Genomic DNA, 11,384 nt, shown 5'->3' with positions numbered 1-11,384 from the left:
TAGTAATCCTAGCGCTGTTCAGAGCTTGGTCCGCAGGCTCACAAAAGGCGCCATTTTGAAAACAACACAGAAAATCTAACATGGTTGTTTTACGCGCCAAAGTGCTAGTTACAGGTAAGAAAAGCGCAATAAAATTGTTTAAAATCATAGGGTTAAAATATTTTGATTTTCGTTCTAGCAAGTTTGTTAAAATCCGCTTGAATCTAGACGTTACAGGGCCACGTTTCGTCGTCAAGGAAAGTTGACTACAGTGTACAAGAACCAAACTGGAATATCTTTTATTGGTCTTATATTCAAACGAACTAAGGTTAACAAATTGTTTGGAGATTTAAATTATACAATCTATGGCTCATTTGTAAACATTTTAAAGTTTTAAGATAATAAATGGGATTGTTTTTTTAAGGTAAAATTGTGGTCGTGCAGGTATTTTTTAGGGGTATTTTTCGAATTTTTTGACGAGCATCCCTATCATTTTTACCTTGAATCCCCCCCCCCCCCGGGGTATGGTGGTATACTGTAACTAATAATTAAAGGTTGGTTCCTGATAGGATGCAAGCCTAAGCGCAAACAGAAGTGCAACATGAGTGAAAATCAGTCAAACACAAGCACAAGAAAATCAACTAGTTGCATTCTCTTGCGCTTGCTGTTGTGGTTCCAGTGAGAATCGGGGAAAAAATGTGTGTTTTGTTGCGCTCACATCCAAGTAAGAACCAACCTTTAACGTTTTAAAGGCCCATAGTGGCCACATAGTAAAGGAAAGCCACATACTCCTTTACAGAAATACCCAAACTATTAACCTTTTTTCTATAGGTGACTCATGTGTTGGTAAAAGTGCGCTAGTCCAAGTATTCCAGAGTGATGGTACACATTACCCTAAAAACTATACACAGGTAACTAGAGAAAACCTTTATAGATAATGCCATACTATATCCTAATCTGCTTGTTGGCGGTGTTTGTCACAGGGGCACCCAGATTATAAACCCATACAGTAATTAAGTATTATACCTCCTAGTTTAGGGGCAGAGACGTTTCTTTTTCTTTGTTGGTGAAAAACACGATCCATTATACAATACAATACAATATTCTTTATTTTTGGAGGGTTACATTAATTTAACCGTGGAGGTTTTCTAACAAATGCCCCTCTCTTCCTACGCTTACCTAAAAAATGTATAAATATACGACGTCATTCGGCAGGACATTCAGCAGGACCATGGCGTCATGAGGCGCGCAGGTATACACATAATAAGCTACATGACAATGCAACGATGACGAAAAACACACGAAATATTCACATATTAACACTGACATATTGTTGAAAAAAAAGGAGAGAAGAGAGAAAAGAAAAAAAAAGTTAAGTTGAGTACCAATGGCAGTTGAGATAAAAGCGGCAGTTGTAACAAAATCCATTTCCTAAAAGCACAGTCCAGTGCTGGTACCACCTTCACCCTCTTGTTTTTGTTATTGTCAGTGCAAAAATGCTGTATTGATATTAAGTGGTATGTTTTTTTAGACAGTTGGAGCAGAGGTTTTGGTAAAACTTGTCAACATCCCTGAGACAACAGACAGTGTGGTAAGTAACAAAAAAAGTTAGTTTTAGGCAGCTATATCTTGCTGATATCCCAGCCACCAGAAAGGGTTTATTTACTGAATTATGTTTAATTCATAGTCAGTAAGAACTGTTTCATGTGTGTTTGTTTTTGCAATTCCAGGAGCTGTTTTTATATGATTCAGCAGGAAAAGAAATGTTTTCTGACACAGTACAGCAATATGTGAGTTATTTTGACAAGAGATATATAGTCAATGGCAAATTGTCATTTTTTTTTATTTCTTATGCTTTTTATGTTTTCTTTTCCACAGTGGGAACACCCTAATCTTGTCATTGTCGCCTATGATGTCAGTAATGAGCAATCATTCAATGCTTGTAATAAGTGGTTGGAACGGTGCCGCTCACTGGCCAAAAGTGATAACAACTTACCAGGTAAACTAGAAAGATACTGTACTTAAATTCGTAAAAGACACTATCAGCAGCACTCATATCGTTGAGACTGGTGACTTAAGAGAGTTTGGAGGTGCTCCATTTTCTTTAAAGGTGTCAAATTTCAGGGAAGGGTGCATCATCTCACGTATATAAATATCCACTTTGAACCAACAACATGCTCCTCCCATAAACACACACACAACCCCTGTATCCTCCAGACAGCCTCACTTTGCTTAGCACTATCCCCATGATTACCCTTTCCTTCTCACCCCTTCTACCAACCTCTACCCATACCACACCCATTATCCCTGTCTTATTCACCGTGGATACCATGGTATGGATACCCGCTCTCAACCCAACAACCTATCCCTGATTGTAGTTATTTGCGAGGGTTTTACATTATAAATTCCAGGCATTTACTTGCTGTCAGTGTAAACACAAACATTAATTTTATCTAGAAAAAAGGGAGCAATTGTATTTTTTTGCTGCAGCTCAAGTAGTCAGCTATTAGGCACAGGCACCCTTTTCCCGAAACTCCTATAAACTTTTTGGGCCTCTAAATATCTATTTAAGTTTTTCTGTTCCAAGAAAATTTGTCATTTTTTGCCTGTAAATTCTTGGGAGGTCTGGTACTTCCAAGAGCTGTTTTTGTGCTTTGTTGTCCTTGCCACCTTTACTTTTCTTTTATTTACTTGACTTGCAAGAGGCAAAGGCTTAAATATGAAAAAAAAGCAAAGATTGTTGATATCTTCATATTTGGTGCCTGCAAGATTGTGCTTTCTATTTCCCAGGTGCTCTGATTGCCACGAAGACAGACTTGAAGCAAAGGCGTGTCATTTCTACCAAGCAGGGCAAGGACTATGCTAACTCTAAGAACTTGGAGTACTTTGAGTGCTCAGCGGTAAGTGTTACACTTACTAATAATAATTAATAACCTCAATCTTCCTGCAGTGTTCCTGCTAAAATACGTAAATACTCAGGGGCTGAGCTAGGGTTGGCCAAGTGGGTCCTGGCCTCCTATTTTCAGATGCTTGACTTACAAATAACAAGAGATCCAAAGAAATCCATGGAAGAACAATAAATCTGGCCCCACCTTTTTTTTGAAAACCTTGCTTTTGGCCCCTTTTTAGAAAACCTGGATCCACTCCTGAGTACAAGCTGCCAAGCTGCCGCCATAATTGAGGGGGGGGGGGGTGTACCCTTTCGCAATAGATGTGCTATTTGTAGACAAAACTATCAAGTCTGATAACAAACATCCTGTGGAGATACTGCAATGACATAATAAATAAATTTTTAATGTAATGCTTCTCTTTGGGTTTCTAGAAGGAACATGAAAATGTGGAAGCTCCATTCTACTTCTTGGCGAAAGAGTTCCATCGACTTTACAAGGAGAAGTTAGAGGCCATGAAAGGAATGGCATGATAGATGATAGCAGACTCAAACTTATTTAAAGATAGTGTGCACACTTGAAAATGGTAAAGCAGCTTTATTGGTAAAATTCTGATGAAATGTCTAGTTGGTAGTAATTGAAACTACCCTCATGACTTCACATGGGATGATGCAAGATTTTTGCCTTATACATGTTTCAAGTTTTTGTCAAAAGGTGTTTTTCTGTCAAATTTGCTGTACAGAACAGCTCTGTTCTTATTGAAGTTCACTGATTGTAGATAACAAATCACATCATTTTAAACCAGGTTTTAGTCCTGTGATGTAATCAAGTCTCCTTAAACAAAGGTGTAATGCTGATGACTTTGATCAATATCACAAACTCTCCTGTCATAGTACATTAATGCAGCAGACCTTGCTGGAAATACCTGCTCAATACTTTGTACATAGCAATGATGCTGTCTTGTACATAATAAAGATGGATTTGAAAGTGTTTTTCTTTTTGTCATTTCCATGACCAAAGTGCATTTTAAAAATTTCGAAAACAAGAGGAAGTAGGCATCAAGGGATGGGGCAACAGCGGCGTAGCCAGGATTTTTAACAGGAAGGGGCCCAAAAGGGACTTTCAAGGCATTTTCTCCTGTATTTTAGTATCTGGATAATGTCTCATACATTTACTGTATTTTTAGCTGCTAAGGGGGTGGGGGGCTAGGCCACACCCTGGTTACGCCCCTGGAATATGCCATACACTTATGATGAGTTTAGGTGTGTATTGGTATTGGTGTATTGAACTTCCCCTAAGCTCCAACGTACGAATATTTCTGTTTTGAGCCTCCTGTGTTTGAAGATTGGAGGAAAACTGGGCCGAGAAAATCAGCAGACGATTCAAGATGGCGGACAGACATCATAACAAAAACAGAGATCTCCCCGAAATGCGGCCAATATAAGCTAGATGCGCTATGAATTCAAGCTATGCATCGAGGCTAGGGCTACCTATTTATCGTGCAACACGATATAAGGGCTCGTGTAGTCTAGGTTTGCTGGTAAAACATCCTGTTTCCAGATTCTGTTCAGTGACGCCCGCAAATAAGGGCCTTGAGAGAAACAGGGAAAAAGGAAAGAGACTGGGGCGGACACTGAATCTGACCGAGAAACAGCAACAGGTGCAGTATTAAACTTGTGGAATCGGGATGCCCGCCTCATTCCAGTCCTTACATTAATATTCAACGGTCATCCTGGCGTGTGCATATTGAGTATTTAATAAATATCAATTTCTTTCTACAGAGTATCCTCACTGAACTGAATACTAGATCACTTGAACAACTTAAAGCTACCAAATACATCGGGAAGAACAAAGCAGAGGCATTAATTCAACACAGAGACCAGCATGGCTTATTGTCCAGCTTACAGGATCTTTCAGGAGTCAGGGGATTTGGAAAAGCTTTCTATGACAGACTTGAGAAAGCCGGGGAGCTGCCTCCAATAACACAAAAGTTTTCAAGGCAGATGGAGGTGATAAAGACGTTATTGCCAGAGGGTGCTCTTCAGGTATGAGATGCAGCCAAACAGTTGCAGATACAGAAGCCCTCCAAGGGAGAGAAGGGGATGGGGATGTCCAAGGTTGGGAATCAGTGTATATAAGCAGGGGGCAAAGTCACTTGAATCAATTTCTTGCAAAGCATCATATCTCTCAACCCCTTCCTCCGAAGTCTGCCTTACTGCCAAAGGTTCCAATGGATGGGCGGAAAATAAATAATAAAAACAAACTGTTTTTTTAGGAAAAGTTATATTGCATATTGCAAAAGCCATCTTGATGGAGAGAGGGTAATTAGATATGAGATTTTTAAGAAAGCAATGCCACAATAAATATAGACAGCCGGATTTGAGAAATATTTGTATATTTTTGTTTTTTTCCTTCTATTCCAGAAGGTGGATAGCATTGTGTCAATTGATATTGGCTTACAAAATGCAGCATGGACCCACATTGACAGGGATTGTCAGGTGTTGGCATGGAAGCAGGTCCATATTACCAGGCCAAAGCCGTACAACCCTGCCATACTCAGACCTCAGGTGAATATGCCCACTTAGTTTAGACATACAGACTAAGAAACCACAACAGTGCTGTGGCAGAATCAATAATATTTTAATTTATTTTATTATATAGATATATTTTTTTTTTGGGGGGGGGGGGGGCATTGTCTTGATAAAAATCAGAGTTGAAAAACTCTGCTTGGGGATGGACATTATATGCCTTTCAAAAATTGGGTGGTCCTCTGGATAATTTTCCAATGATCATATTTTTTAAAGGAAAATGACTGCAAGTCTGTAAGCTTCAGAAGAAAAATAAATACATGAGACAAAGTTTAGTACTTTCTCAGAGAACTTTTTGTACAATCGAAACAGAAACCAAATAGCTTTTGTTCATGTATAACTTGGTAGATATTTAACAAGCTATGAACAAATTTGTTTGATGTCTCATTGGTAACACTTGGTTGATTGGATTTTAGTAAAAATATAGATATGTCATAGTAGGTTATAATCCAGGCAATGTAACAGAAAGGTCCATGAGAAGAAGAGCACACTACTAAATTCAGGCACAGGACTTGATACTAAATGTAAATTGATTTACATGAGTACACACTCTGTTTGTTTTTCTCCTCACATTCCAAGTATACACTTATTTCACAAAAGGTTGTCAGTGCAAATGGCGAATGGCAAATGGTAAATGGTTTATGGGTACTAATTATTCGTAAAATAAAAGGTGTTAAATAAAGTCCAGCAATGTCAGAGCCAGCAAGCGTTGGTAACCTTTTATGGATAATTGTTTTGATTTATCTCTTCTAGACGCATGGCTACTTTCGGTCGTAGAACTGTCATTTGCCAATCGCCATTTGCCATTTGCACTGACAACCTTTATTGAAATAGGTGTATGTGCACTCATAGTTTCCAGTTGCCCATAGACAGGTATGTAGTAAATAGACCAGTCTTTGAAATCAATCTGTATTTAGCGCTTATTACCTATTTATATTTACCAAACAGGGTGCCTAGAAATAATGTCTGATATTTGTCATATAATCTTACCCTTAGATCCAGAAGTTTGTAGACTCACTGCCGGCTGCAGATGCTCACGTCATAGAAATGCAGAGCCACAGAGTTGGCAAACACGCTGCAGCCCTGCTACCATTTGTCATCCATCTACGGATTGTAGAGAGCATGCTGCACTGTCTACTACCATCACCCTGCATACCCTTTGATCCCCACTATACTTCCAAGGTATTCGCCCTTCCGTCAGGCCACACCAAGAAGAAGAAGGCAGCCATTAGCCTAGTGGAGAGCCTCTTTCAGGAGAACAAACCGAATCCCATTGAAGAAGAATGTGAGAACTTCCTTAAGGAGCAGTCTGGACTGCAAGGGAGTAAGGACATAGTGCGTAATCTTGTGGAGGGTGTGGAGGGTGGTATTATTAATGAGAGTGCAGAGGACACCAGTGGGGATGAAGAGAATGTAGGCCATCCACCAGCTGAGCTGGACTGCAGTATACGGATCCCTGAAGAACTCATTTCGTATTTTGAATTGTGTAAAAAGAAGGACGACCTTAGTGATAGCTTGCTTCAAGCCTTGGCATTCTTTCATTTGATAAAGCAAGCCTAGAAGTGAAGGTGATTTAGGTCACACTCTATCCGGGCACTGCAACAAGAGAAAAAAAAGTCTGGTTGTTAGTCTCCTATACCCAGACTTTTTTACCTCTCTCATGCGATGCACTTGAGCTCAAGGAGAGTACCTCCTTGTTGGCGTTTTATCTAATATTAAAAACAAACTTAGTAGTAACGCAGTAAATTTTGCTATTAGTAGAGTGGTTTTTAAAATGCCGTAAATGTTAAAGTGTAATAGTCAAGCCAGAACAAAAGAGAGAAAAGACAATACAGTGTATTAGTTTCTAAATAAACTAAATAGTACTTCACAGGTTTTTGAAAACCACTCTAATGATGCTAAGACTTGGTTATAATAAACGAGTTGATAAACGCATGTTTTTAAGAACTTCCTCTACATCACCACCAGTAAGTAAAGCTAGGAACACCAGAAATAATTAAGGAATGCTTGGTCCGACCAATCAGTCGCGAGATATTCAAAAAGTCAAATAAAACATGTCTCGATTCGTTAAAAGACAATAAACATTCCACACATATTTTAGGTGTTCACAGGTTTACTGGTTGGGCTGCAAATTGGCAATAGTCACAGATTATTCTACACAGGTTACATCACTGTTGCTGGCTCTTGAGTCCTGATAACTCGAGATTCCACGAAAAATTAAAGAGAAGATTTGAGTTATTATCAAGAGTTCGTGATATTGGGGAAGATTTATTTATAAAAGTATTTGAATGGAGTCTATTGAAGCGAACAGGGTATTTGAAGTTATCAAGGGCGCGAGTTATATAAATGAAAATACGCTGTTTAAAATTCAATTTTCAGATATTGTAATATGGTGCTTGTAATTGTGTTTTCAGCGTTCAGTGAACAACAATAAACACAACAACAACAAAAGAATGCTTCGGTCATAGCACAAGCGAAACCCGGAAAAAAGTGTGAGGACAATAGAAAGTCAGCAGAAGATGAGGTAACCTGGGTAATCCAGCGCCACTGCCCTCACTTCGTGAATCTGACGGTACGAATACCAGGGATAAATAATGGAGAGATAATACAAGAAATTTACGATCCTACTCCTATTATTATGGAAAAAAACTGGGAAAAAAGATAATCTACTAGAAAAACAAGCCATTGGAAAAGGTGCTTGCGTTACAAAGGTTTCCTCCCTCCAGAAAAGTATACGGGGGTGATCGTTCTATCTTATAGGGTATAAACATTTCGATCAACTACCATCCCTTAGGGGTTGTTGAAGGTTTTTTTTCTGATATTGCTATCTTTTAGGGTAAAAAGTTCTACCTGCTATTCTAACTGCTATTTCTTAGTCCGCTGCAGCAGAAAATCAGCATAAAACGTTTCCTGCAAAGTCGATAGCCTATGTTAAAAGATGTTTGTTACGAACTGCATGTGTATTAATTCCATTATGCTAAATATATGTGCACGCATAGGTTTGAATAAAAACTTGTTTCCACTGAGCCGCCATGCTGTTCATGATGGCTTATGTCAATATTATTGTCAATTATGTGAAAATACAAAAATATTAAACTATACTAAAAACGCATGGAAATTTATGATATGAGAATTGACGAGAATGTACTGTTGCTGAGGGCAGTCATGGTTAAGGTAATTCCCTTGAATTGCACTGCGCACCCCTTTTGCGCAAAGTGGCGCGCGCTGTTTGTTCGAATTTTCCGGTATTAAGTGCGCGCGCGCCACAGTTTTACAAGAAAACACAGCAAAAGGCGCGCGTTTTTTACTTAAAATCGCTTTGACAGAAAAACGAAGTCGGTTACCCCAAAATTTTATCTGCTCAAATAGTTAAATATGTACGGAAAAATGATATACTGAAAGAAGAAAAAAAGTTGGGTTGTAGAAGTTTTGTTATTTCTCTTAAAAGCCGTAAAAATACTTCAAAATGGCGCTTTTTACCGTATGAATAGTGGCGAAAACAATCTCTTAAAATGTGATTTGTTTTGAACATTAGCTACTACGGGTTATTGTTTAGGAGATCGGATTTTGGCAGCTCGACAAACAGAACGTATTTTTTTTAAAGACTATAGGCACTCTTTTTGAAAACTAAGAGTTGGGATTTTTCCTCGCGCGATCAGTAAAAACGCGTCATCTCTACGCCCTTCTGTTGTGAAAATAAGGCCGGTACCCCCATTTTTTTATTACATTTTTTGAAAGCCCTTAACTTCATTATTGTTTGTGCCAAGTTTTAAAAAATTTTGGGTTGTAGAACTATTTCAAGGGAATTACCTTAATATTACGATCAGCATGCTTATAAATTGTTGATAAAAATCGGTAGTAATAGTGGTGATGATGATGTTTTGACGTGGATGATGATGTTGATAATGATGAAAGGGACGATGATGACGACGACGATGATATGATGATGACGATGACGATGATGATGATGATGATGATACCTATTGGTATTTTGGAGATGCCGATAAAGTGGAACCTGGATTTTGCGATAATGGATTTTACGATAACCTTGATTTTGCGATGACGTTCCTTTCTCCCGGCGGAAAGACAGTGAAATGTATGAGAAATTACCTTGATCTAACAATACTGGAATCAACAATATTCTTGATTGACAGATCTTGTTAAATGCAGATATTAACAGTTTACAGAGAGTGACTGTACATTCTTACAAAGGACAGTTACAATATTATTATTTTGTAAAAGTTGATAATTAACCCGACCTCGCTACAGCGATATTTTCAATAGAGTTTCTTTTCTAACGATACCTCGATTTTACGATACATTTTCTTCCCATATCAAGAAAATTTAACCAAAGTTTGTCGTTTTTCCCCGACGCGGTCACTTCCATACAAGAAACTAATATGTTCCTTATTTGGAAAACCGTCACGATTCTTGTCATTTTTAGGCTGCCGTACCGCAGATGCTTCGCAAACTTCGTGAATTGTATTCAGAAAAGAAAAACAGTGACTGTGACCATCTTTAGCAAATGGAGAAAGTTTCTGAAAATAAAATAAAATCCCTCGGTACCAGACCGCTTAAACGACAACGATTTCTTCATATGGCTGAAGCACATCGTAAAATCCAGCTGTATAATTATCAAATTATCTGTTTTACACAAGGCTAACAGCTTTCGCTTGCACGAGGAAAAGCACCCTTTCAAGAAGATGTCTCAGCTTTGAAGCAACCTCGTTCCCAATGCCCTCTTTTCCTGTTATTTGGGTCGGCGGGAAATGGGTGCAGTGGAGACAAAAAAAAAACCCTTTCCCAACCAAATTAACCAAAGCAAAATGTAGCGATACCTTTTATAACCTGTATTGCTCTTGACTGACTTTTGTACTAAAAACCTTTCAACCATAAAAGGCACGATACATGCAAGATTTTTAGGAAAATGCTTTTGTTCAAAGAAAAAAAAAAGTTATGCTGAAATTTAATAATCTGCGCGTAGAAGAGCTTCAAGCATCTCAAATGTGCAACATTTTTACTCCCCCCCCCCCCCCCCCCCACACACACACGCACAAAAAACGACAAATCCCCCTCCAAACACACACATTAAAGCTTACGCAAAATATGTACGTTTCAGGCGCGTACCCAGGATTGGTTGAGAGGGGTTGGGGGAGGTGCACAGAAGGTGTTATATGGAAAAAAGTTTAATTTTTGAAGATTCCTTAATAGGAAATAATGACCCATTTTTTCGCCAGCAGGTTGCGCGCGCACCCAGCGCACCGTCCTGTGTACGCGCCTGAGTTTATGTTACAACCGTTTTTCAGGCAGCAAACCCGTACCACCCGCAAGCAGGATACTTCAAATAAAAATGGAGAGCTTATAAACAAAAGACTCTTCATTGGTCTATACTGTCTGATACAGTCGTTGTCGCAAGCGCGCGATCAGAACATCCACAAGGCAGCTAGGCCGCATGCCATCAAAGTGATCCCGCTGGCCACAGGAAAGACACCCGCATTACAGAGGTTCCCACTACAACAGTTCAGCTCGCATTTGACACCATCTACAAAGTAAACATGAAAGAATCAATATATAATATACCTTAGATTGACAGTGATGTGTGATGTGTGATTGTGATGAAGATTATCATTATCATCGTCATTGTTACTGCTATATAGTGTGTTATTCTTATTTTTACTAATGTTAGTGACGATATACTGCAGTATGATGTCGGTACTACAACAAAATGGCAGTGACAATGGAGCTGACGGCAATGGTAATCAGCAATTAGACGACGAAGGCGAAACAACTATCGGTGAATAGTCTACGGTTTTTGCTTCTCGCCACTATCACTGGATTGATAGTGAGTATTGGACCAATCACATTTCAGATCGTGATTTTTACTATCATGTATAGTGTTGATGATGTAAATGATCTGGTGATTGATGAT

At 38.8% G+C, this 11,384-nt stretch overlaps 2 protein-coding genes across 2 annotated transcripts; both read left to right on the top strand.

Annotated features, from left to right (window-relative positions):
- The first annotated feature begins 18 nt into the window (after window positions 1-18).
- LOC5508450 (intraflagellar transport protein 27 homolog) lies at window positions 19-3,857 on the top strand. The gene is made up of 7 exons (XM_001629002.3): window positions 19-114; window positions 811-890; window positions 1,511-1,570; window positions 1,710-1,769; window positions 1,858-1,978; window positions 2,770-2,879; window positions 3,302-3,857. Exons 1-7 carry the CDS (start codon window positions 81-83, stop codon window positions 3,398-3,400), a joined length of 564 nt encoding a protein of 187 aa, XP_001629052.1. The 5' UTR covers window positions 19-80; the 3' UTR covers window positions 3,401-3,857.
- A 361-nt stretch (window positions 3,858-4,218) lies between these two features.
- On the top strand, window positions 4,219-7,906 carry LOC5508464 (transcription elongation factor, mitochondrial). Its single transcript, XM_032377202.2, has 4 exons — window positions 4,219-4,527; window positions 4,649-4,912; window positions 5,291-5,434; window positions 6,452-7,906. The coding sequence occupies exons 1-4, from the start codon at window positions 4,324-4,326 to the stop codon at window positions 7,013-7,015; spliced, it is 1,176 nt and encodes a 391-aa protein (XP_032233093.1). The 5' UTR covers window positions 4,219-4,323; the 3' UTR covers window positions 7,016-7,906.
- Window positions 7,907-11,384: the final 3,478 nt, after the last annotated feature.

This window comes from Nematostella vectensis, chromosome 12 (assembly GCF_932526225.1).
Source record: "Nematostella vectensis chromosome 12, jaNemVect1.1, whole genome shotgun sequence".
Lineage (NCBI taxonomy): Eukaryota > Metazoa > Cnidaria > Anthozoa > Actiniaria > Edwardsiidae > Nematostella > Nematostella vectensis.
The sequence above is the reverse complement of the archived record's forward strand: the minus strand, read 5'-3'. Positions and strand labels throughout refer to the sequence as shown.

What these genes read in the sequence shown, in the direction of transcription:
- LOC5508464 (XM_032377202.2), top strand. Translation starts at nt 4,324, where the DNA reads ATGAATTCAAGCTATGCATCGAGGCTAGGGCTACCTATTTATCGTGCA. An exon ending in TGACCGAGAAACAGCAACAG is followed by an intron (nt 4,528 to 4,648) that starts GTGCAGTATTAA and finishes TTCTTTCTACAG; the next exon opens with AGTATCCTCACTGAACTGAA. An exon ending in CTGCCATACTCAGACCTCAG is followed by an intron (nt 5,435 to 6,451) that starts GTGAATATGCCC and finishes TCTTACCCTTAG; the next exon opens with ATCCAGAAGTTTGTAGACTC.
- LOC5508450 (XM_001629002.3), top strand. Translation starts at nt 81, where the DNA reads ATGGTTGTTTTACGCGCCAAAGTGCTAGTTACAG. An exon ending in CGCCAAAGTGCTAGTTACAG is followed by an intron (nt 115 to 810) that starts GTAAGAAAAGCG and finishes TTTTTTCTATAG; the next exon opens with GTGACTCATGTGTTGGTAAA. An exon ending in AAGTGATAACAACTTACCAG is followed by an intron (nt 1,979 to 2,769) that starts GTAAACTAGAAA and finishes TCTATTTCCCAG; the next exon opens with GTGCTCTGATTGCCACGAAG.